At 40.1% G+C, this 27,773-nt stretch overlaps 1 protein-coding gene and 1 pseudogene across 2 annotated transcripts; both read right to left on the bottom strand.

The window, feature by feature from the left end:
* Positions 1–5,214: 5,214 nt before the first annotated feature.
* LOC143635260 (G-type lectin S-receptor-like serine/threonine-protein kinase At1g67520) lies at positions 5,215–10,636 on the bottom strand. Its single transcript, XM_077103138.1, has 8 exons — positions 9,241–10,636; positions 7,393–9,156; positions 7,189–7,314; positions 6,909–7,108; positions 6,610–6,820; positions 6,293–6,530; positions 6,023–6,173; positions 5,215–5,529 (listed from the first exon to the last, which is right to left on the bottom strand). Exons 1-8 carry the CDS (start codon positions 9,278–9,280, stop codon positions 5,215–5,217), a joined length of 3,045 nt encoding a protein of 1,014 aa, XP_076959253.1. The 5' UTR covers positions 9,281–10,636.
* Positions 10,637–10,756: 120 nt separating this feature from the next.
* On the bottom strand, positions 10,757–27,566 carry LOC143635261 (G-type lectin S-receptor-like serine/threonine-protein kinase At1g67520; annotated as a pseudogene). Its single transcript, XR_013154020.1, has 8 exons — positions 27,502–27,566; positions 25,591–27,434; positions 25,417–25,553; positions 25,131–25,330; positions 24,835–25,045; positions 24,515–24,752; positions 12,168–12,320; positions 10,757–11,187 (listed from the first exon to the last, which is right to left on the bottom strand). The product of XR_013154020.1 is annotated as a G-type lectin S-receptor-like serine/threonine-protein kinase At1g67520 (transcript).
* Positions 27,567–27,773: the final 207 nt, after the last annotated feature.

Genomic DNA, 27,773 nt, shown 5'->3' with positions numbered 1-27,773 from the left:
TGCCCCTGCATAAATAAACATACACACATTGTAAGCACTTGATTCCTTAACTAATTACACAAGCACAAATGAATACACAGACACACATACTAATGTGAAATGACACTTATGCCCCTGCACAAACTAACTAATTATTCATACAATTTAAATCTAAATATAAACAGTATCTTATACATGCTGTGTGTATGTATAACTAAGTGTTTCATAATACAAAAGGCAAACATATCATTTAGATTGATAACCATTGACCTATACACACACATACATACCACATTGCCATTCAAACCATTGCAGTTATATATACATCATAAAGTAACTTAATATTTATACCAAAAACATATATTTACACAGTTACTAGTTCATAGGTTTTCAAAATACTAGTTAACATAATACAAAACACCTAACTAGTAGTTATTAAGTTTTTATAATACATATATACAAATACCTAGTATTTCATAATACTTTATGCAACTTGAAACTAACTAAAATAAGCTATTCTAACATGTCAAGGCATCATGCAGCAAAGTGGATGGTGTATATCCGGTTTGGGTATGGCTTGATCAACACAACCAAATTCACACTGAATCCGGTTCAGGAGGCGCTAACCCACATCGCCGCTACAAAATGATAAAGGGAACTGATTTAGCTACGATTAATAGTCGGATTATTCAATTAACAACTTCTAATTCAAGAATCGACCAACAATTATCAACTTCTAATTCAAGAATCGACCAACAATTATGAAAATGATAGTCACTTGAGACGTTATACACAAATAACTCGAGTATCCATGCCATTGCGTTACTGATGATGATCGACGGGGGAAGACGAAGAAGGTGGTTACAGCGGATGACAGCGAAGATGGTGGCTAGGGTTGTAAATTGTTAAGTCGGGGGGGGTGTTAAATATCGACGGGGAAGGGACATGGAGCAAATAGACGGATTTGCCCCTCTGCTTAACAGTACAAACTAACGGGGATTTGACGGAAAACCTAAACTGCAACAAAAGTGCCACCACAGGCCCATAACTTCGAAAATGTCACCATGGGGTTGCAACCTGCATTTAGGGTTTCACCACAAGGACTATAGCTGCAATTAACTCTTAGTATAAGTTTTCTAGAAAAATTTAGGTTGCGGCTTGCAACAAATATGGATTAGAGCATTCAACGTATATTTCTCATCTTCATACCTATAACTATACTAAACTGCAACAAAAGTGCCACCACAGGCCCATAACTTCGAAAATGTCACCATGGGGTTGCAACCTGCATTTAGGGTTTCACCACAAGGACTATAACTGCAATTAACTCTTAGTATAAGTTTTCTAGAAAAATTTAGGTTGCAGCTTGCAACATATATGGATTAGAGCATTCAACGTATATTTCTCATCTTCATACCTATAACTATACTAAAAATTGCAACAAATATGGATTAGAGCATTCAACGTATATTGCAACATATATGGATTAGAGCATTCAACGTATATTTTTCATCTTCATACCTATAACTATACTAAAAATTGCTACATTTTTCTCTCATTTTTAATTAAATAATAATGTTTATACTTTTATCATTACATTTTCCTTATTTCTTCACCACTCACAACCACTTTCAAAAATATTAAAAAATTAATAGGAATAAACAGTGTCTTCCTAAATATACATATAAACAATAACATTTTTTCTCTTTTTCTCTCACAACCAAATTTATAAAATATGCATCACCCACTCACAAATATATGGCGAACCTGTTTTAAATGTTCTTAATTTAGTTTTGTAGCCTTATTTTTATCCCTACATTTGGCACTATACTTGCAATGGTTTGTCATGTGGCACCAACTTAATCATGGAGTCACATGTGCTATGAATATGATGTCAACTTACCTTTTTTATATTAGAACCAATTTTTAATATTTTCTCCTATTCTTATACCTATACATCATAAATGTTGTTAGACAATATAATATAGTTTTAAAATTTAAGCGTTATTAAAAAGTAATAATAATCATATGTGTGTAAATTACCGATAAAATATAGTAAATTTGTTTTTAACTTTTAATTATACAAGATATAATATTACACACTAAGTAGAAGAAACAGTATATTTAGGGGCGGACCTGGTATATAACTAGGAGTAGCCTCCGCTACCCCTTAACTTTTCGCCGGTAGTACAAATTTTTATATGTTTTGGTTGGTTTTCGTATTTCGCTACCCATAAAAAAAATCTAACGGTACCTATGTTTGTTTAAAACCCAACCAAATTAAAAGTCAACCAATTAAAGCCCAACCAAATTTAAGCACACACTAAGTAAAACCGTTTGTTTGTTTTACCCTTATGCTTAAACACTTGGTTTAGGCCGAACATCATCATTCAACAAAACAAAGTTACATTCAACCGTGGCTTACACCCCACACTGCCCCGACCCCCTGCTTGCTGCAGCCGGGTAGCCAACGATCAATGCTCCTTCAGTCTCTCACTTCCTCGTCCACAGTTTGAATTCTACTTGTTCAATTTAGGTATATACTTTTACTTAAAATTGTAATTGTTTATTTGTTTATATAAATTGATAATTTGGAATTGTTTATGAGCAACTTAATGATTTTTTTAATAGTTAACTTCTTTTAGTTTTTGTTGTCTATAGGGATTTGAATCCAAGACCTACCCTCTAAACCTAGATGTTTTAAAGGTTTTGTCATTGACAACTGAGCATCACCTCATTGATAGCAATTGAATAATTGATTATGGTTTGTTGGATATTGGGATAATATAAATTGGAAATTATAATTTATTAAGAATTTAAGGTTTATGTGTAAATTGAAATTGATTTAAGTAGTACATAAAGCAAAATCACATTACATAATCAATCAGACCGAAAGCTATACTACTTTTAATCATATAATATAAACAATAATAATAATAATAAAATCCTTTAATGGACGTCCCGCAAGACGCATACGCAATTATTAGCCCCACAATTGGTTCGCACTCCACACAAAAGTTCACGAGAATAAGACTATTCGGGGTTGGTAAGATCCATACCCGTGAATTCAGGTCAAATGCATGAGAAGTCTCAATTTAAAAATCAAGCAATCTGGTGGCTCTAGAGAATGGGGGGAACAACCTGAGAGCGGCACCTAGGATTTCATGGTAAGCAATTATATAGATAGTTAGATATTATATGCATCTGGACTTATGTAAATGTCTTGATAACCGAACACTCCAGTCGAGTTAGTTAGACAGCGGTTTGGCATTTAAACCGGATGTTCTAGGACTGAACCGCGGTCGACTGTCTTTTACTTCTTATTTGGTTTCGACTTTATTAGCTTTTCCCAAGTTCAATAGGGTGTGTTTGACTCGAATCAAATCATAAGGTAGGGATCTTTTTTTAGAGGATTGCGAAGTTTTGAATTGACTGCTTGATTAAAATTGATATGTGACGATGCTAAGAAGCTAAAATATATTACCAACTAACTACAAATGTAAAAATGTAGAACAAAAATGTAACATGTGTAGTGATACATAGTACAAAGGACAATTATTAACCATTGAAAAAGATGAGAACGCAAAAGAAAAGAAAGTTCCGAATACATGTTTGTTTATGTTTCATCTGAATGTTTTGTTGATTACAAAAATTCTTTAATTTTCAGAAATAAAGTTTCATTCATCATAATTCATAAATACCTCAACCAAACCTTTTTTTAATACAAATTAGGGGTGATGCTAAATGTACCATTCTTCCATTCATTTTTACTAAACATACCATACCCCTCAAGTTTTACATTAATACGATTTATACCTTTTTGTTGTTTTTTGTCATTTTGTTATCTTTTATTGTCATTTTTATTTTTATAAAAGCATTTTTTTCTCTATTTTTATTTAAATTTTTTTTCTATTTATATCTTTATGTATATTTAAAAGCCTTTAATAAAAACATTTTTTTTCTTACTTAGAAAAACATTTTTTTCTTATCTAAAAAACGTTGTTTTTCTTATTAAAAAAATTGTTTTTTTCAATACCTGTTTTAATATTTTTGGAGAGCGTTTTTTAAACTAAGATAGATTTTACATTCTTTTATAAAAACTCATATTATTTTTTATAAATAAAAAGGTTAAAAATAACATACAACTTGATAAATAAATTTGGCTCTTTTTTCAGGTAACATTAATCTCATGTATTCAAATATAACAAAAAAAATCAAATTGTTTTGAATACATTTTATAGAAAAATAAAAAAACTAGCTAAGGAAAACATATAAACCTTTTTAATACATGTAAAAAAATAAACAAACTTTTAATAAGATCATAAAGAAATAAAATAATAAAATCAATAACAAAAATATAAAAAAAATGTAAAACAAAAATAAAAACTTAATAATTTTTTTATTTGATATTTTGGGAGACTTATAAAATAAAATAGGAAGACTAACATATCAATTACAAATGTTAAGTAAAAATGAAATTTAAGTGAGATGTATGGTTAGCAAGGGAGGGAATGTATGTTTTGCCTAACCCATAAGTTAGTCTCTGAAATAGTGACCCATACATATCACAGAGACTGAATCATTAAAACGATCTTCTTAATTTTGCTGGTATCTTATAATATGCGGCTAGAGCTTATTGGACTAAAGTTGTTGATGCTGTGTATCTAACCAAACGGGTTTAAAGGCTAACAATTGGAATTAGGGATGAGTTTGGTACAATACTCGTACCCATACCGAAAATTAGTAAAAATGTGTAGCAATACTCGTACCGAATTTTTTGGTATGGTACGGGTACGGGTATTTCGGTACGGTATCCGTTTTTGTACCGCTTTACTTTTTTATTTCCAAATCTCCAACGATCTTGAAACCGGTATTGATATGAGTAACAAACAACTTGAATTAGTTCGGGTACCTTTGCGCGATAGGTACCAAATTAGTACAAGTACCAAGTTGGTCGCGATTTGACAATCAGATAGTATTGAAGAACCATAATCCGGCTGCCAAGTTTAAGTGATATGTTTGTTTGTTCGACTCTTGGATGTTATATCTTATCTTAATCTTAAATATATATAAACAAAACATTTAAAGGCCATCTGGTAGCTCTCTACATTCTCTTAAGCCACCAGATCGCTTTATTTGTAAATTGAGATTTCTCATGCATTTGACCCGAATTCACGGGTATGTACCAGCCAATATTACAAATAAATAATGATAATTTAAATTACAGAAAAGCAGCTACCTTCGACCCTCCATTAATATAGTGATGGTCATATTGTTTATCGAGCAATGTTTCGGTTCGCTTCCTTCTGTAGTCAAACTTGACTCGACTCTGCCATTAAAGAATGCTGGTCTTTTTGGAGCGGGTAACGATACCATGTCATTGAGAAGCATGGAGATCATATTCGAAGTTGTCGGTCTATCTATTGCACTTTCTTGTACACAAAGAAGTGCCACATGAAGAGTCCTCAAGAATTGTTGCACTACACAAGTACTTCGAAGTGTTGGATCCCGCAACTCTAGTTCGTTCCCTTGTTGCCATAGTTCCCATGCCTGAATCATTAGAGTTAATTGAACTAGTATATGGTTATTTCTTTGCTTAACTAGTCAAGGTAATGCCAATAATAGGTATAAACCAATAAATCTTCCAAATCAATGGAGTAAGGCTCTACTGTCCTTTATTTAAGATGCTATAGGATGCAAAGTTGATACAAGAATTATCATATTCATATTTAGACCAACTGGATAAAAGCAAGTGCGCTAGAAAATTGTCAAGCTTAAAACATATATAACTTTCGCTCTACGTGGAGTTAATAAACCATAATTTATGGACAAAAACGTCTCCACGAGCAAAACTCTTGGGCAAATGCCATACGCTATTTGGCCTGGTCCTGGCGCCAAATTTCTTCATCATTTTGGTTTTCAGTAATTTCTAGATTTTCATGGTTTTCAAGCATTTCTAGATTTCCATGGTTGATTGTAAAAATGCTTGAATCGAAATGGCTTTACTTCAAGGTGTCAAAAAATGATTTTAAATAACACTTACATATGAGATAAGATTGTATGTACGACCAAGATGATCGAAACTGCTGTTTCTTCTTCCACTAATAATTTCCATGATTAGGACCCCAAAGCTAAAGATATCCGACTTCACAGAGAATGTCCCTTCCATTGCATACTCCGGAGACATATAGCCACTAATTATGTTTCAAGAAATAAATAAAGTGAAATCTGACAAACAAATAGCCATCTAAATTAAAGGTATTGAAGTGAAATTTTTATGATCCAATTTTTGTTTTATTCTGAATTAACTTACTATGTTCCTACTACCCTGTTAGTGATTGCTTCAGTTTCGTTTTCTTTGAATATTCTTGCCATGCCAAAATCCGAAATCTTTGGGTTCATATTCTCATCTAAGAGAATGTTACTAGCTTTTAGGTCTCTGTGAATAACTCGCATTCTTGAGTACTTATGCAGGTATAACAACCCCTGAGCAATTCCTTCAATTATGTTAAGCCGTCTAGGCCAGTCCAGCTCAGCCCTTTTGCTTTCATCTAAAATAGAAAAGGGACTATTGTTATGAACATCAAGAAATGAAACCTTCATATGCGCTTATGATATGAACATGCATACCAAATAGGAAGAAATCCAGGCTTTTATTAGGCATATACTCGTATATTAACATCTTTTCTTCCTCGTGAATGCAACAACCAAGAACCCGAACAAGATTTGCATGCTGGAGCTTGGCTATGAGTATTAGTTCATTCTTGAATTCCACAAGCCCTTGCCCTGATGTTCTTGAAAGCCTTTTGATTGCAACTTCTCGTCCATCGCTTAGTTTTCCCTGTTATTGAAATTTCATATTAATTTTTTTTCCAGTAAGATTAGAGTGTTTGAATGGAAAAAATTACTTTGTGTGAAAGTAACAACACCTTGTAAACAGGTCCAAAACCACCTTGTCCAAGCTTATTTTCAATAGAGAAATCACCTGTGGCAGCCATTATGGATTCAAAGCTAAATAATAAAACATCCTTTCCATTCCTCGTATCACTTTCAAGTTGATGCACATCATTGAAACTTTCAGAAGCTGTTAGTTCAAGGAAATATGCATCTCTCTTTCGTCTCTGCTTTCCTACAATCGGTACCAAAGACTCGATGACAGAAGCAACTATGATGACCAAACAAAAAGTTAGATTTATTATAGCTCCATACCTTCCCGTGTTCGTTTCGTCTTCTTCCTATACCAAAAAACCCAGATACAGAAAAAAATCAAAGGAATAGAAACACCAATGGTTGTCCATATCGATATCCGTTTTGTATTTCTTCTGGCTTTCTTTCCTGCAAAATGACTAGTTTAGATGCTTATTCCTAAAATAACAATAGCATTGACCTTTGGAATCCAACATTAATTCTTACCTATACTTGAACTAACCAGATTAAGGGAATTAATCACATACTTTGATCTAGAACTTGACCCTGAAGATCTATGCACCAAAAAATTAATGCTTCCACTCCAAAAATCACAGCCAGTACCATTGATGGTATGGCTTTTAAACCCCACACAACTGCAATCATTCCAACATTTAGCAAAACAATCACTAATGCTTAGGCGTAAGTCACTATCTGTAGTACTTTTCGTGCTAGTATCAAACTCTCCATTTTTCTCGTTAAAGCTATCAATCACTTTCCTGCATTTCGGCAAACTGGACACTACACAACCATTACTTGACTCGTATCCATAACAAAATTCGGGACTCCAAAAAACAGAACTTTCATCATCCGTAATTCGCCCTTCTGGTGTCAAAATCCACATGGGAAACTCAAGATAACTACTCTCATAGCTCAAATACCGTCCTTGTGTATTTGCGTTGTAAACTAAAATTAGAGTATAGTAAGGTTGCCTACCTGGATGATATAATGCAAACACATCTTCAAATGTTCTTGAATAAAATAGATATTTACTTCTCCAGTAGGGTTGGCCTCGTCGTCGGATCACTAACCCCTGAACTCCTTCATAAATAGGTTCCACGCTTAAAGTAAACGGTCCAGAACGAGGGAGTTCATTACTCAACCAAGAAGTCAGGGTCCAGTTCTGCCCTGTTGTCTTATCAAATCCAAGCTTCATACCCGGTAAAAGCACATTTGTTGGGTGATCAAAACTCTGCCACAAAACCCTCTTGTCTCTTTCATTAATCAGTCGGAAATTGCCCGTGTCTTCAAGAGTTGCGGTCACATTTGGGTTTGGACCAGCTTGAACATCAATAATATTCATCAAAGTTGTCCCTCCAGAAGTTATGATCAAGTTTCCAGTGTTAGGGTCGATTGAGACGGTGATGAGGCCTGCTGAGGTAGATATGATCGGCTTGTTAGGATTCGCTACCCATACCTTTCGAGCTTTAGCATCCCCGGTGTACCAAATTCCCAAGTAAATACCATCACTGTCGAAGAAGCCCAACGTGAAATTTCCCCGAACAGAGACAAGCTGGTCATAGTAGTTTAGTTGACCGCCAACTTTGATAGTTGAAAATGTGTCAGCAGGGGGACAAAATCTAACAGTGTAATTGGCACTATCACACCAATAAGAAGTATAGAAGAACCCATCACTGTAGGATCTTGGGCAGGCCGAGTTAAACAACCGACTGTATAGCGTCGGCTTACAAGGAAACACTTTACAACAATACTCTGGCTTGTCAAATACGTGGCATGCACTTTGACACCCTTCCCCTACCTCCAACATCAACTCCATCGGGCACCGTTTATTTAAATCGTCAACACAACCTGTCTTCATGCAACCAAGTAAACTGTTAACAGATCCACCAGTAGCCTCCATAGTCATTGGTAAATTATAGCCTTTAATAAGACCAACATCATAATAATAATCTTTTAATTTTGTGGCTTTGAATTCCACTAGCGTAACAGGGGGAGTTGCTGATCTTCCGTTGCACTCCATTTCACCGGTGCCACAATCACCCGTTTTACATGTCAGTTGACCCGACCCATTGAATGTGCAACCAGTCCTACCCCAGATTTGACCCTGCCATACATCTGGAGTGTCTAAGGTGCGCTTATTCCCCTCTGCGAGCTCGAATCCAGTGATATTGATAGCAGGGCTGCCAGAGATCCCAGGCCAAACAGTGAAGCCACAATCGTTGATAACCGAAATAGTAGCCCCTGATGATCCTGCAAATTTGAACAAAAATGCATTTAGAACAAAACAAGTAAAATTTCACGTAGTGTTACAGATTACGAAAGACAATTCTTTACCATCAGAAAAGATGAGAATGAAGTAGAAAAGAAACCACATAAGTATAGGATATATCTTTGATCTGAAATATTACAACCAAACCTTTTATAATGTATCCAAGTCTTTGAAAGAATAAATCATATCACAGTGTTGAATACATGACTTTTATGCTAACTTTTTCCAAGTCAACAGCTAACACTTGTTTACCAAGATATTTCCTCCAAGGACAGTACGACTATTTTACCCTCTTGCATTATTTATTTCTTTTGAACATAATTATCTGAAATTGGTCCCATACAGAACATGAAAGTCAAAGTCAAAACACATGTTTGTTTATGTTTCATTTGAATGGTGGAGGTTACATAAATTATTCTATTTCAGAAATAAAGTTTCATTGATCATAAATACTACTACACCCAAACCTTTTGTTAAACATTCAAGTCTTTGAAATAATGAATCGATCATACATATCACAGTGTCGAATGTATGAGTGTATGACTCTATATGCTCATTTTTTCCAAGTCAACGACTAGCCAACATATTTTCTTCAAAGAGTTAAGGTCGTGCAATGATACTTTTTTAAAGAAATATTTCCATCCATACTTCAAAAAACTGTTACAGTTCTTTCTCCATTATTTACAATCTTGTGCTCGAATTTTCCATGTTTTGAGGATTGCACTTTGGCAACAAAACCATCCCAAATTGGGAAAGAAAACGGTAAATCTTCATAAATTGCACTCATCGATAACATTGCTCACTGGGAATTATCAAGCATGTAAAAATAGACAAGATACACAGCCAAAGTCCAAGCATCTTTTGATAGCCAGAGCAACTTACGTTGAGAAGAACAATGCATCATACCACTTAAAAATACATTGTTTTAAAACATAAGTAATGCCTCATGCCAATAACAACATACTGTCATATTGTAACCTCAAAAAATTTAATATCATGATGCAAAGTTTCTAGGAGCTTCACTAAATGTCTTAATAACACAAAATTGCCAATTTAAACCCATGACTTCCTTGTTAGGTTAAAAAGAAAATCAAACACATTATCAAATCATTTTCCTTAACGCCACCTCAAGTATTCATTGTTCTAATATCTTTTGCAAAGTGTCCGAGCGTCCGACCCAATGTAAGCCATAGGAAATATTGATGTTAAGATACAACTCCATCATTCTATATATAGGTAGCAATTACGCATTGAGACTACAAACAAAACGCAATGGGAATATCCGAATATATGACCAGTTTTGACCCTAAATTTATGTTTCCAAAGATGTATCAACGTGTTGAGGTGGCAATTGTTTCTTTTCTGGCCACAAAATGTTAGAAATCACCGACAATACTTAGAAATCCATAACACATCCCAGAATATATAGTGAACTATTTGTATCAAGGAAGATATTTCCGGTCCTAAACATACCAGGATGGGTTGAATTTACAAATTTATTGTCAATGGTGACTAAAAAGCCTAAACTCAGAACTATGCGGCTGATGGTGTAATAGCATAACTGTTGTGCATACGGTAAGATAACGGAATTGCCAAAATTAAGTTGATTCGACCAACATTGAGTTTAAATTCATGAGAGTACGTCCACTGTCAACCAATGTACACAAATGATGATAAACATAATTATATAAAAGCAGCTACCCCCGACCCTCCAATACAGTGATGGTCATATTGTTTACAGAGCAATGTTTCGGTTCGCTTTGATCCTCTGGGGTTGAATTTGACTCGACTCGTCCATTAAAGAATGCTGGTCTTTTTGGAGCAGGTAACGATATGGTGTCGTTGAGAAGCATGGAGATCATATCTGAAGTTGTTGGTCTATCGATTGCACTTTCTTGTACACACAGAAGTGCCACATGAACTGTCCTAAGGAATTGTTGTACAACATTAGTACTTCCAAGTGTTGGATCCTGCAACTCCAATGCATTCCCTTGTTGCCATAGCTCCCATGCCTGAATTATTAAAGTTAATTGAACTAGTTTATCAAAAGCTAAGTGGTCAAGTTAATGGCATTAATAAGTTTAAACCAACAAATCACATATTCACTAGCAACGTACAGGTAAGTAGGGATGGCAATGAGATGAGTATTGGTTTTTCAATCTCATACCGATTGCAATATTGTGTCCATACCCGACCCAATACCCATCGGTATATGTTGGATTGTTGGGTAATTAGTACTTTACTCGTCTAGTATCGATTATACCCGTTAGTTTGTTAAAAAATAGTACCCGTTGAGATTTCCAAATACATATATTACCATTTTAACCTTTATACACTTTTATGTTTTTAACAATTATATAAAATAAAAAAAAATGATAAATTACATACATATCAATGTCATCATAAAAACTTTGAAATATTTAAAATATATAAATTTCAAAATGATATAAAGCTTGAAAAAAGTTCCTACTTCTACTTCATAGCATAAAAAAATAATATTCTAAAAGTTACAGCTGTAAAAAAGTTCCTTTCTATATGATGAAGCTACTATAATGAAGCATTACTAAACATGAGTCGAGGCAATTGAAAAAAACTTCGGGTATACGGTTTTGAGTAATCAGGCCAAATATCAGCAAATATCATACGTGTACGTGAACCCAAATATTTTTATCAACCCCATACCGCTGAACGTTTCGAGTATTCTCGTCGAGTACCGGTATTTTTATCATCCCTATGGGCTATGGGTATGGAGGGAAATCATTTATTATCAACTACAACAATATCTTTCTTTCCAGATGGAGTAAGGCTCTCTATCGACTTACATCTAAGAAGCTATATGATACAGAGTTAAGACTAGAATTTGCAAGACCTTATTAAAAAGGACCAACTTAAAACAAGTATAACTTTCACTATGAACTTAAAACAAGCACAACTAATCTAAAAGATGCTACAGTATGTGAAACTTGCCTAAAGGTGATTTTATAACACTTACATATCCGATAAGATTTTGTACGTGCGACCAAGATGATCGAAACTGCTATTTCTTCTTCCATTGATAATTTCCAGGATTAGGACTCCAAAGCTAAAGATATCAGATTTCACAGAGAACGTCCCTTCCATTGCATACTCTAGAGACATATAACCACTACGTATAACAAATCGATCTGATGTTGTTATAGGAAACTGAAGGGGTATGCACCCGCCTTAACATCGAGCGGGGCGGGTCAACCCACAAGATATAGACAAGAGGCTTGAAATCAGGATGTCATGAAGACACAAAGCCAAAACCTATGCGCAAGCGCATGAAACATCTGCGCGTGGCGCATATCACATACGCGCAAGCGCATGAAACATCTGTGAGAATAAAGAGAAGACCTTGCGCATCCCCGGGATAGGCGCATAAAGGCCGCGCGTAAGCGACACATAACAAATGAGACAATAGTCTAATCCAAATCAGGATAAGGACAACCATGACTGTACTCATCAGGCAACCTTCCAGAAGGTATCTTTTAAGGAATAAAGAATGTGCTGATGGTGACAGCTGCCAATGAAGGGTGGACAACTCAGCAAAGCCCATGTGCCACCACGTGATGGCACATGGGTCAGGTGAAATACCTTGGTCAGAGAATAATCAATGAAAAAGCACCAGGTGTCCTAAGTACACGTGGCGCGAAGCAATAGGAGGAGGCCAAAAAGGCCCTAATTGGGTCTGAGCCCAATCATTGGAAACCCTAATACTATAAATACCACACCACCTCCATAGTTGGAGGCGGGCAAGAAAATATACTCTAAGTCATTTACTCATTTTCACATCTTGATTATCTTCTCCTACAATACCTGATTCTCACACCGGAGGGTTACCCCAAAGAGGACCCCTCTGTCCCTTTCTGAGGGGTAAGCTCACGATGCTGTTCGTTTTGTAGGTGGAAGAACTCGTATCTCGGAAAACCATCGGTGATATAGCACACTCGTACCCGAGGAACGTTGATCGTATACAAGTAAGTCGATACACGCTTCTTCATTGGCGCCATCACCTGTTACAACGGCAACAAAACTACTATTTCATCAATTTTCTCTTCACCATGGTTTCCGGTGTTCGAAACAATGATCAAGTTCTGGAGGATAATGAGCTTGAGGATGTTAATGAGGGACATCAGGTTCTGAGGGCGCCGCGTGACACTGCGCGCACCACCAGTAACCATCCCTTCAACACAACACCTCATAGTCAAACTGAAACTCCCCCAGACGATCTCACGTTCCAAAATCTGACTGGTGCAAAACAAAAAGGACCAATGGGTCCGGAAGTTGAAACCAATGACCCTAAAGAATGGCTCATAAACGAACAACGGCATTTCATGGACAAATACAATGAGTTGGTAAAACACAAAAAGTTAGCCGATTTAACACAAAGGCTCGCATTTGATAAACACACCATTCAGGGAACAACAAAAAAGACGCGCGCGCTGGAAGACGGTCATTCTGTTCACACCGAACAAGCTGATATTAGTGATGAGGAAGAGGTGCACAGCATGAAGAAGACGCGAGATACTCATGCAGGAGGTTCACAGCTTCGCGCACACATGCACATAGCACCTGGAGCCAAAGCTGATATGGATTTATACACACCATACAACCCACAAGCGAAAGAGCAAGTGGACGTAACCACACCATATAGGCCAGCCATCTTGGTAAAACATTCAAAATTCGCTGAGCGCATTGCGAAGGCTCCCATTCAACACAAAACCAAGATGCCAAGTGGTTTAGGCAAGTACGATGGTACAACAGATCCAGATGATTTCTTACAAGGTTTTTATAACACTGGAAACTTAGAAAGTTGGACGATGCCAACATGGTGTCACATGTTTGCTCGCTGCCTCACGGGCGCAGCGCGTGTCTGGTTCGAAAGCTTGCCGACAGGACAAATCAATGGGTTCGAAGAGCTATTGGAAAAGTTCCAGGCTCACTTTGTACAGCAGCGCAGACACACGCGCGACCCCGATGACATCATGCACTGCGTACGCAGGAATGATGAAACCATTGAAGACTACATAACTCGTTTCAATCAGGAATCTCTTGCAATTGGAGGCATCACTGAACAACTCTTGCGCGTGGCCTTTATACAAGGTGCGCGCAGTGATCAACTCCGCAGAGCTCTCGTGAGCAGAGAAGGCATGCCAACCACTTGGGCTAAGCTTATGGAAGCATCGCGAGTCTTCGCGCGAAATGAAAAACAAATTGCCCAAGACAGAGCAAGAGATAAAGGACATCAAACAGAAGCGCCACGCAACAATGAAAAGAGGCGCAAACAAAACTCCGTATGGTCCAGGTTGCAACAAACCAATTATTCTCCTACAGAAAAGCAAGCGCAACAAAGTTCACCCCAACCCCAAAAAAACATTCTTAATCGCGGAGAAGGTGACAAGAAGGAAGGCGGTAGAGAGCCTAACAGACCTCTACCAAGAATATGGACTCCCATCACCAAAACGCCTTCGCAAGTGTTAAGCACAGAGAATGTCCAGTTTAAAAACCCCAGGCCATTACTCCATAGGGGACCACCGAACAGTGGCAAATATTGTGAGTTTCACAAATCCACAGGGCACAACACTGATGCATGCCATCATTTGAAGGATGCGATCGAAAAAGAAGTGAAATCAGGCAAGTTGGCTCACCTGGTAAAAATCCAAGACCAGAGAACGAACAACCAGACGGAGCCTCAGCCAGTAAAAAATTCAAAAGAATCTGTGTAGCTGAAGGAAGAAGGCAAGGGCAAAGATCGAGGAAGAGAAGCGCGCAAATCCAAGGGGATTGGCGCGAGCAACAAGTAATCTTTCCAAGAATCAGAGGAGGCCCGTCTATCAGCAGCCCTCTAGTCATCACTGCACACATCGCTCATTATGAGGTGTCAAGAGTCATGGTGGACACCGGTAGTGAGTCAGACATCATGTATGAGCAATGTTTCAGGAAGTTGGATCCAGCAGACCAAGCAAGGCTTGAAGTTGTGAGTGCACCAATCTCGGGTGTCTCAAACGAAATTATTCACCCCCTAGGTCAGATACAATTCGAACTAACTATGGGGGATGAGAAGCACAAGCGAGCTGAAATTGTCAACTTCCTGGTCTTGCCCACCACTTCATGCCATAGTATGATCTTGGGCAGAGGAACGATTGCCCAATTCAACGCCATATCGTCACCAGCGCATGGCGCGTTGGGGTTCCCAACACCAACAGGAGTAACATTTATGTACCGAGATCACTTATGCGCAGTAATAAGTATACCTCGAGAGGGGAGAATGAAGCTTCCAGTGGCAAACAACGCGCCAGAGGAATGGATTCTCAACCCAAAATTCCCAGAACAAACAATCACAATCGGAGCTACGATATCAGATGACACAAGAGTGAGAATGAAAAGATTGCTCACAACGTATATGTCAGTCTTCGCGTGGCAACATTCTGACATGACTGGGGTTCCGCGAGACCTGGCGCAGCACTCTCTCAACACATTCAAGTCCGTGGAGCCAATTGCTCAAAAGAAAAGAGTCATGGGAGACGAGAAGACAAAGGCCATGAATAAGCAAGTAGAAGATCTACTGCGCGCGAATATCATTCGCCCAATACGATATCAAACATGGGTAGCCAATCCTGTGATGGTAAAGAAGAGCAATGGGTCATGGAGAATGTGCATTGATTTCAAGGACCTCAACAAGGCGTGTCCAAAAGATTGTTACCCCCTCCCAAACATTGACATGAAGGTGGACTCTGTGGTGCCATTTAAGCTCAAATGTTTCCTGGATGCCTATAAGGGCTATCACCAAATTCAAATGGCACCACAGGATGAAGACAAGACTGCTTTTAGAACTGACAAGGGTGTTTTCTGTTACACAAAAATGCCCTTTGGTTTGAAGAATGCAGGAGCCACTTACCAAAGACTCATGGATGCAATTTTCAACGAGCAGATTGGAAAAAACTTAGAAGTCTACGTGGATGATTTAGTGATTAAAAGCAGGGAGGAAAAACAAATGCTCAAAGACATCGAAGAAACCCTTCGGCGCCTAAAGGAAGTAAACATGAAGCTCAACCCGAGCAAATGCACATTCGGTGTTGAAGAAGGGAAATTTCTCGGCGTAATGGTCACCAAGGATGGTTTCAAGGTGAACCCAGAGAAGGTGGAGGCTATCCTCGGCATGCCCTCACCATCCACCATGAAGGAAGTTCAAAAGTTGAATGGTAGATTGGTATCAATTAACAGGTTCCTAGCAAACCATGCAAGCAAATCTACCCCATTCATTAACACACTGAGAAATTGCTTAAAGAAAAGCCAATTCAAGTGGATGCCTGAGGCCGAGCAAGCTTTCAGTGAGATAAAAGAATGTCTGATAAATCTTCCTGCGCTCACAGCTCCACTACCGGGTGAAACTTTAATGTTGTACCTGTCAGCAGGAGATCGCGCCATTGGCGCAGTATTATTGGTGGATCGCAAGGGAATCCAAACACCAATTTATTATGTAAGTCGGGTGCTGACAGATCCTGAGACGCGCTACACCATCATAGAAAAGTTAGTTTTATCACTAACGCATGCGTCGCGCAAGCTTCACAGATATTTCAATGGTCATCCTCTTGAAGTCCTGACTGATTACAACATCCAGCAAGTCTTGCGACGTCCCGCGCTCTCAGGAAGGCTGACAAAACAGACGCTGGAATTAGGGGAGCACACGATCACCTATAAGCCTCGTCCAGCAATCAAGGGACAAGTCTTAGCTGATTTCATCGCAGAAATCCCTGAAGGAAAAGTCGAAGAGGCTCAGCGCGAAGTAGACCCTCCGCAAGCCAATAATGAAGAAAACGTTTGGAGATTATTCACTTATGGAGCTTCAAAAAACGAAGGGTCCGGCGCAAGCCTCAAATTGGTGGATCCAGAAAATCATGAGTATACTTACGCAATCAGGTTGGATTTCAGGAGCACCAACAATGAAGCTGAGTATGAGGCCCTGCTGGCTGGTTTGCGCATCGCGCACAAGTTCGGAGTTAAAAAGCTAGAGGCTCATGTAGATTCATACCTGGTAGCAGCACAAGTCAATGGCCTTTATGATGCCAAGGAGAACACCATGTCTCTGTATCTAGAGCATGCGAAGAAACTCACCGAACAATTTGACTTTTTCAGAATCATACACATTCCGCGCAGTGAAAATAAGTCTGCCGACGCGCTAAGCAAGATGGCATCAACCAGCTTCGATCATTTTGGCAAAGATGTCAGGGTGGAAGTAATGAGCAACCCGTCGGTGGGAGCGAAGTCTGTTCTTGTAATTCATACAACACCTTCATCATGGATAACTCCAATAATGGAATTCTTGAATGAGGGAAAGTTACCAGACGATCGCGCACAGGCGAGGAAGATAAGACACAAGTCGCAGAACTACGAAATGCTCGATGGTACGTTATATCGACGCTCTTATCTTGGACCACTCATGAAATGCCTAGACGCTGAGGAAGCAAGCTATGTGATCAGAGAGATACACGAAGGAATCTGTGGAATACATGTTGGCCCGCGCATGGTGATCGCCAAGGCAATGAACGCAGGTTATTATTGGCCAGGCATGTACTTGGACGCGTTAAAAGAGATCCAAAAATGCAAAGCGTGTCAGAGCTATTCCCCAAATACCATGCGGCCAAAGAACAACTTGATTCCGGTGACCTCTGCATGGCCTTTCCACAAGTGGGCAATCGATATTGTGGGTCCCTTACCACAAGCGTCAGGGCGAGTAAAGTTTTTGGTAGTGGCAGTAGACTATTTCACAAAATGGGTTGAAGCCAAGCCACTGGCAAAAATTACAGCCGAGGCAATGAAGCAATTTATTTGGAGCCACATCGTATGCCGTTTTGGCCTGCCCATGGAAATCGTGAGCGACAATGGCAAACAATTCACTGACAGGAAGATATCCAGTTGGTTCAAGGAATTGCACATCAATCAGGTCTTCACTTCAGTGTACCACCCTCAAGGGAATGGTCAAGTGGAACGCGCGAACCAAAGATTGCTGAATGGGCTGAAGAAAAGGTTAGAGGGAGAGTCCCATGCATGGGTCGAGGAGTTACCTAATGTCCTGTGGGCGCACAGGACATTAAGCAAACCAGTAATGGCGAGTCCCCGTTCAGCCTAACCTATGGAACGGAGGCTATGATTCCAGCAGAGATTGGATGCCCATCCTATAGAGTGCTCATGATGAGTAAGACGGATAACGAGCAAGAAAGGAGGTTGGATCTCAATTTGCTTGAGGGACGCAGAGAGGCGGCTATCATCAGTGAAGCCAAATACAAGAAAAAGCTAGAAAAATACTACAATCAGCGCGTGAAAGAATGCCACTTCAAGAAGAATGATTTTGTCCTTCGGAACAATGAAGCTAGTCGCGCAATACCCCCGGGAAAGATGTCTCCCAACTGGGAAGGACCTTATCAAGTCTCGGAAGAATTGGGAAAAGGCGCATACGCTTTAAAAGATTTAAATGGAAAGAAGATCCCGCGCACATGGAACGCAGCACAACTTAGAAAATGTTTCATGTAAAAGTTGTCAAGTTTGTAATCAAGGCTTTTTAAGCCATTATGAATAATGATGCGCTCTATATGCGTTCTATTACCTTTTGCATACATGTTTCACACTTCCCTTTATTAATTTTGAGCAATATGACAACATTGTATTGACATCAAACTAAAAATAAAACGAAGTAAAGCATACATGCGCGAGCTTCAAGCTCAGACGCGTTAACGAGTTTTAACTCTAAAACGTCAGGGCCTTAGCCCAATAATATGAGCCTTAGCTCAAATTACTCATAGCATCCATCCTACGTATTGCGCAGCTGGACCATAAAAATACCTAAGCACAACTAAGGCAAAGCACATGCCAAAGCATAGTTGTTAAGGTCTCAGGTCGGGGCCGCGCATAGGATCATAATGGATATAGGCAGAGTAACACATACTGACACGTAAAGGCTAAAAAACTCATTCATAATTCCCTATAATAAATGCACGATAACGTCGCGCGAAAGAGGAATAATGAAATGCCAAGGCACGTGTCAGCATATTCAGAATATCGCAAAATAACTTGAAATATGACAACTGTTAAGGATTAAGTAAAAATAATTTCCTTACAACCTTGTTCAAGTTTCAATGTGTAAGCAAACCTTATATTCAACAAGCACACACATGCAATATAAAGAGATGAATTGGGAATGCGCAAGATGCGAATAAGGGAAAAACAAAATTTCATTCCGAAACATAGAAGTTTACAACTTTACAAATGATGAGGTAGAAACTACAAAAAAAAAAAAGAAGGGCTTTTCAAGTCTCTATGTTAATATCAGCCTCTTCATCCTCCTCATCATTATTTCCTCCCTCAGCATCTGGCGCAACCCGCTTCTCGTCATCTCCAAACTTACCATAATCAAGCTATTCGTCTTGAATATAGTCGTCTTCTGTCATGATAGCGTCAGGAGTAGGTCCTTTGGCCACGCCAGAGCCGCTGGCAGAGGTAGCGTTGCCCGCGCCATCATCATTGCCACCAGTCCCTTCACATTCATCAAGTAATTTCTTTAAAACGCCAAGATCGGGCTGGTCAGCAAACGCGGCTATCTGCAAGTCACAAGGAACAGTATAAGTACCAAAGATTATGAAAATAAGTCAAGTAAACTCATTAAGGTTAAAATACCTGCTCAAGGATGAGAATTGGAGTATTCAAGTACTTCTCCCCCACCTCAGCCATGTCAGCGCAGACATCGTCGAGCTGATAAGGGTAGTCGGATGGATTCTTCTTTAGCAGGCCATATTCATAACCATCCTTAAACCCCTCAGCCCGACCCACCAAGCGCGACGCCGCATTACAGTCCATCACAAGGGTCTGAAACTCGTCTGAGTATTTCATGGCATAAGCGCAACGAGTCACACCCTGTGAAATCAGCCATTGACGGTCCTGCGCGAGGGAAGAAACAGACGTCTCAAGAGCAGGGATTTGAGAGTTTAATAACTTAACAGTTTCCTTGACTTGTTTTAGCTCTTCTTTGTCAGACGTTGCTGCCGCCAAGGCTTCATTCTTTTCCGCTCGCGCAGCATCGAGCTCTTTCTTCAGGCGCGCAACCTCAGTCTCCAATAAAGATTTTTCAGTATTAACCTGCGCAATAGTTTGGTCACGCGCCTCCATTGCTAACTCCAGGTCACGCGCTTGACGCGCGTACTTGGCCGCATCTGCCTCTGCCACTTGCAGTTTCTCCCGCGCAGCTTGCAGCTCAAGCCCGCGCTTCACAAAAGCAGCGTTGGAACTTGCCCGGTTCTCGCTAAGTTCTGCTTGGAGTTTCTCAGCTTTCTCTTGGGCATCAGAAAGATTCCAAGCAGAAATCTTAGCCTCTTGCTTGGCCTCCACAAGGGCATCACGTACCTTTATATAATCATTGTGAAGCTCTTGGGAGGCAGCAAAAAACGCAGACCCAGCAAAAAGGTGGTCATTAAGCAAATCCACGCGAGCGCGGTCCTCTTGAAACCTTCTTTCAGCTGGAGGAACAGAGTGAGCCCAAAAGTCTTCACATACGCCCAAGGATTGGAATGAGCTCTCTTCAGTGATACTCCAGCTCGGGCGGTATATGTGATCGGCTCCCTACAAACACAAAGCAACGCAAAGAAACGTTTTAGTTATTTAAACACTAACTTGGAAGTCTGCACAGCGGAGCAAAATAAACTTATACCTGAGGAGAACTGGCAGAAAGATTAGCGCCAGCTGATGAGCTCCTGCCTGCCCCATGAGAAAAAGGCTGCGCCATGAAATCTCGTGGCGCTATAGGGCTTACGCGGCCACCATCAGAATTTTCAAAATTAACCTCCTCATCATCCTCTATAACAGGTCTCTTCTCCTGCGACTTGGAAGAATCAAAAATAGTCTCACGAGGAGGGCTGCGCGCAGGAGGAGGTGAGGGAGGTCTTGACGCTGTTAGAGCAGCGCGAAAAATAGTCTCCTGCTCCTTAGTGATCCCAATGAGGGGAGATTCAGTACTTGTTGGAGCAGGAGCAGAACTAACGGCGCCAGCGCTAGCAGTGTCACCAGCAGCTTGTGTGCCAGCTATAATTCCTATGAAAAAACCAACAAGGAGAAATGATTCATGACTTGAACTAAAGGAAAAAATCAGACAATCAAAGCGCAATAAATACCTTGGCGCACCGCAGTCCGCGAATTAAGCATCGCCATGAAGTCCATTTTCCCCCTTTTTGAGGGCAAAACAGAGGACTTCAAAACAACCTTCGGCATAGCCTTGGCACCTTGATGCGCCTGAGATTGAGCCACCAACGTTGCCGGCTCTACAAACATTTGAGTGAACAAAGCTTCATTAATAACTCTATCGGAATCACGCTCATAAAACCACAAAATATAAACAAAGTATACCTGTTGGAGAAGATGAAACAGCAGGCACAGCACCGCTTCCCTTGTCCGCCGCGCGCAGAGATGAGGTGGCAGCACCATACCTCGTGTGGACTGGAGGAGTGCCCACACCTTGAGGCAAAGAAGACGAGGAAAACTTGGAAGTAAAACCCTTGGTTTTCTCAAGTCCCTTCACTTGTGTAGGAGGAAGATTTTGGGCAACAGAGGCATCATCTTTTTTCTGTTTTTTACTGGCCCCTGCACCAGTTTTGCCTTTAGCCTTGCGCTTGAGTTTTTGCGCTTCAGCTTCTTCCTCCTCCCTTTCCTCTTCCACAGGCTCCAACCCATAATTAGCGAGCGCATCTACAATACGCGCAACAAAAATGTTAAAACCAAATTTGGTATTCTAAGGGCCTAAACACAAATACAAGGGCTTACCAGGCGCATCGCTGTCAAAGCAAAATTCTAAGTCGACAGGGATGAACATATCATCGAAGCGATCAAGGAAAGCAACTTCCCCAGCGTTCAGGGCGACAGAGCCACCTTCTGTATGCTCGTCATAGGCGGCGTGGATGTATTCCTTGCTTTCTGCGTAAAACAAGACAAGTGATATCAGCAAAACGAATTATACTCGCGCAAAATTAATGCAATGAACAAATAACCCACCTGAGCCATCAACATGGATGACAGGCTCAGTCTCGCTGTCAGTCCACCTCTTGCTCATACCAACCCCCACCAACGCTTCCTCGCAAATATTCTTGGCGGGGGATGGTTCAGCAGTTAATTTTTTAACCCACGCGCCAGATAGATTCTTAAGAACGTCATCATCCGCGGGCGCGGAAGTAATCGCGCGCATGGTCATACGAATGGGAATAACACCAACCTTGATATAAAAGAATTTTTCAGCCCAGTCATGAAGGCTTTTGAAGGTAACAGTGCAGCACTTAACCTTCTGACTGCGCGGTGTGAATGAGAACCAAGAATCTTGGATTTTCGGCTTATAAAAAAATTGAAAGCGCCGAGGGGTGGGCTCCTCGCGCTGAGCTTTGCACATGAACTCAAAATGAGTCATGCACACTAATCCACATGGATGGACTTGAGATATATGAATCCCGTAAAATTGGAGGAGCGCACCTATAAACCTCGTCATCGGAAGACGAAGATTACAGCGGGTGAAAAAGTGAGAATATAAAGAGATATAGCTGGCGGGAGGATCCGCCGCCGTCTGCCCGGCTGCCGGGAGCAGACAACCATACTCAGGAAGAAAACCCTGTGAAGCAATGAGACTATCAAGCTCAGGCTATTTCAACTTGCAGGGGATCTCGTCCCATCTTTTCGCCGTTTTATTCTTTCCCCCCTCCTCCGACGAAGCCTCGGCAACCCGAATACCCTTGCCGGTTTTCTTCAAAGTAGACATAACCACTGATTTTACACGGCCTTTACTAGGGGAAATTGTGGTGTCTGGGTTATCAGACATACAATTGCGAATCGAACAATATGGTTACTTTAAGCACGGAATTCAGGGACGAAGACGAAAGCTCTTAATCGGAATGTAAATGATAAGCAAAAGCTCTGAAAATGACAGTGAAGATGAAGAAAAAACCGTTCAAAAGGTTTGGTTTTATAGGCCCAGGGGAGAGAAAGAGAAACAAGTAATAATCAGATCTACGCTCACGCGCCCCCACTCGCAGGCGTAGGCCAACATAAGCGCGACACGTGTTCCTGACACTGCATGAGGAGACGTGAAAGGCCACTGTAGCACCTCGAGCACACGAAAGGTCTGACACATAACATCTCTATCTCTGATGCATGTCAACACCAACCAACCACGTGCATTGACGATTCGTTTTAACCAAAGGGATGGAATTCCGCGCAACGCGCGTACAAGAAAAGAAAATGAAAAAACAAGCCCTATTGAAAAAGCAAACTATTAAGTCTAATATCTATCTTACCTCGCTCGCGCGAGACAAGACACACATTAGACTGGGGGGGCTTGAAGGGGTATGCACCCGCCTTAACATCGAGCGGGGCGGGTCAACCCACAAGATATAGACAAGAGGCTTGAAATCAGGATGTCATGAAGACAAAAGCCAAAACCTATGCGCAAGCGCATGAAACATCTGCGCGTGGCGCATATCACATACGCGCAAGCGCATGAAACATCTGTGAGAATAAAGAGAAGACCTTACGCATCCCCGGGATAGGCGCATAAAGGCCGCGCGTAAGCGACACACAACAAATGAGACAATAGTCTAATCCAAATCAGGATAAGGACAACCATGACTGTACTCATCAGGCAACCTTACAGAAGGTATCCTTTAAGGAATAAAGAATGTGCTGATGTTGACAGCTGCCAATGAATGGTGGACAACTTAGCAAAGCCCATGTGCCACCACGTGATGGCACATGGGTCAGGTGAAATACCTTGGTCAGAGAATAATCAATGAAAAAGCACCAGGTGTCCTAAGTACACGTGGCGCGAAGCAATAGGAGGAGGCTAAAAAGGCCCTAATTGGGTCTGAGCCCAATCATTGGAAACCCTAATACTATAAATACCACACCACCTCCACAGTTGGAGGTAGGCAAGAAAATATACTCTAAGTCCTTTACTCATTTTCACATCTTGATTATCTTCTCCTACAATACCTGATTCTCACACCGGAGGGTTACCCCAAAGGGGACCCCTCTGTCCCTTTCTGAGGGGTAAGCTCACGGTGCTGTTCGTTTTGTAGGTGGAAGAACTCGTATCTCGGAAAACCATCGGTGATATAGCACACTCGTACCCGAGGAACGTTGATCGTATACAAGTAAGTCGATACACGCTTCTTCAGAAACAAATACAATGAAATCGGATAAACAAAAAAGCATCTAAAATGTATTGAACTGATATTTAGAAGATCCCATTTTTTTGGTCCAAATTTATCATGTTGTAAAAGAAAAGAGCTAACTTACTATGTTCCTACGACCCTGTTAGTCATTGCCTCAGTCTCGTTTTCTTTGAATATTCTTGCCATGCCAAAATCTGAAATCTTCGGGTTCATATTCTCATCTAGCAGAATATTATTAGCTTTTAGGTCTCGATGAATAACTCGCATTCTTGAGTACTTATGCAGGTATAACAACCCTTGAGCAATTCCTTCAATAATGTTAAACCGTCTAGGCCAATCCAGCTCAGCCTTTCTGGTTTCATCTATATAAAAAATAGACTAAAACTTGTGAAAATCAAGAAATGAAACTGTCATATGACCTATGTTAAGAACATGCATGCTTACTAAAGAGGAAGAAGTCTAAGCTTTTATTAGGCATATACTCGTAAATTAACATCTTTTCTTCCTCATGAATGCAACAACCAAGAACTCGAACAAGATTTGTGTGTTGTAGCTTGGCTATGAGAATTAGTTCATTCTTGAATTCCACAAGCCCTTGCCCTGATGTTCTTGAAAGCCTTTTGATTGCAATTTCTCGCCCATCGCTTAGTTTTCCCTGTTATTTTAATTTCACGTTATCCTTTTTTTCGTTAGATTAGAAGGACTAAACAAAAGAAAATATTTTGAGAAAGTAACAACACCTTGTAAATAGGTCCAAAACCACCTTGTCCAAGCTTATTTTCAACAGAGAAATCACTCGTGGCAGCCATGATGGAGGCAAAGCTAAATAATAAAACATCCTTTCCATTCCTCGTATCACTTTCAAGTTGATGCACATCATTGAAACTTTCGGAAGCTGTTAGTTCAAGGAAATATGCATCTCTCTTTCGTCTCTGCTTTTCTACAATCGGTACCAAAGACTTGATGACAGAAGCAACTATGACAACCTAACAAAATGTAGATATATTGTCATGTATAGTTTCATACCTTGTCGTGTTCGCTTTCTCTTCTTTATATACCATAAAAGCGTAAAACACAGTAAAACCGAAGGAGTAGAAATACCAATGGATGTCCATATCCATATGCGTTTCGTATCTCTTTTGGTATGCTTTCCTGTACAATGACTTGTTAAGATGCAAACCAACTAAAATAATCATTGACCATTGAATTCGAATGTTCTTACCTGTACCACCTATTCTAATTAGATTTAATGAACTGATCACATACTTGGATCTGGAGTCTGACCAAGAAGGAACAGATGTATAATCCAAAAAGCTGCTCCTTCCACTCCAAAACAAACAACCGGTTCCATTTATCGTACTAAACCCCACACAGGTGCAATCAATCCAGCATTTGGCAAAACAATCGCTAATGCTTAGGCTTGTGTTGCTATCACTAGCAACCGTGTCAGGATCAAACTTCCCTTTTTTCTCATCAAAGGTATCATCAACGAAAGTCAAATTCATGCACTGGGGCAAACTGAACTCTACACAACCATCACCTGAATAGTACCCGTAACAAAATTCAGGACTCCAAACATAATTATCATCATCCGTAATTCGCCCTTCTGGTGTCAAAATCCACATGGGAAACTCAATATAACTACTCTCATATTTAAAGTACCATCCTTCTGAGTTATTAACCAAAGTTATGGTATAGTAAGGCTGGCTACGTGGGTGATTTGATGATGCAAACAGATCTTCAAATGATATTTGATCATATAGACTTTTCCTCCAGTAGGGTTGGCCTCGTCGACGAATCATTAATGTCCGAACTCCTTCGTAATTAGATTCCACGCTCAAAGTAAAAGCTCCCAAACTAAGGAGTTCATTACTCGACCAAGAAGTCAGGGTCCAGTTTTGCCCTGTTGTCTTATTAAACCCAAGCTTCATACCCGGTAAAAGCACATTCGTTGGGTGATCAAAACTCTGCCACAAAACCCTCTTGTCGATTTCATTGATCAGTCGGAAATTGCCTGTGTCTTCAAGTGCTGCTGTCACGTTTGGGTTTGGGCCAGCTTGAACATCGGTTATATTCATCAGAGTCGTCCCTCCAGAAGTGATGATCAAGTTTCCAGTGTTGGCGTCGATGGAGAGGGCAATGGTAGCTGCTGTTGTGGATATAATAGGCTTGTTAGGATTGGCTACCCATACTTTTCGGACTTCATTATCACTGGTGTACCAAATTCCCAAGTAATTACCATCATCGTTGAAGACCCCTTCACGACCATCAATACTATCATAGAACCCTAACGTGAAGTTTCCCCGGATGGAAAGAAGCTGGTCATAGTAGTTGAGCTGGCTGCCAACTTTGATTGTTGAAAACGTGTCAGCAGGGGGGACAAAATCGGACAGTGTAATTAGCACCACCACAAATATAAGGACTATCTAAAAACCTGGTATGATAGACCCCATGACCGTAGGATCTTGGGCACGCTGATCTAAACAACGGAGTGTATGTTGTCGATTTGCACAGATCTGATGTTGGGAAAGTGCTGTTGCAACAATAATCCTGAGTGCCAAAGGCCTGGCATGTACTCATACATCCTCCTCCACTCTCCAACCGCAGCTCCGTTGGGTAGCGTTGACTCAAATCATCAAAGCAGCCTGTTTTTGAGCAATCATGTAGGTATAAACTTAACCCGTCGCTTGCCTCCACTGTCATTTGTAAGTTATAGCCACTGATGAGACTAACATCATAATAATCTTTGAATTTCCCGAAGTCGAACTGCGAAAGCGTTACAGGTGGGGTTGCTGATCTTCCGTTGCACTCTATCTTACCGGTATCACAATCACCTGTTTTACAATACCCGTGGCCTGACCCATTGAAAGTGCAACCAGTTCTACCCCAAATTTTACCCTGCCATTCTTCTGGAGTGTGTAAGGTGTGCTTACTCCCTTCTGTGAGCTCGAATCCGGTGATATTAAGAGCAGGGTTGCCAGAGATTTCAGGCCAAACTGTGAAACCACAGTCGTTGATAACAGAAACACTAGTCCCTGCGGTTCCTGCAAATGTGAACGAAAAATGTAATCAGAACAAAAGTGATATAGATAACAAAAGACAGTTATTTACCATTGAAAAAGATGAGAAACAGAGGAAAAGAAAACTCAGAATACATGTTTGTTTATGTTTCATTTGAATGTTGTTGGTTACAGAAACTCTTCTATTTCAGAAGTACATTTATATGAAATACTACAACCAAACCTTTTGTAATTGAAATATAGATATAATCTTTGAAATAATATATCATATCACAGTGTGAATGATGACTCTATGCTCCCATTTATGAGTGTGGCAATATAGATATGACTTTGAAATAATGTATCATATCACATCCAAGTCAA

The sequence above is a fragment of the Bidens hawaiensis genome, unplaced genomic scaffold (assembly GCF_021521415.1).
Source record: "Bidens hawaiensis isolate Kalapana, Puna unplaced genomic scaffold, B.hawaiensis_p1.1 tig00007413_1, whole genome shotgun sequence".
Classification (NCBI taxonomy): domain Eukaryota; kingdom Viridiplantae; phylum Streptophyta; class Magnoliopsida; order Asterales; family Asteraceae; genus Bidens; species Bidens hawaiensis.
The sequence above is the reverse complement of the archived record's forward strand: the minus strand, read 5'-3'. Positions and strand labels throughout refer to the sequence as shown.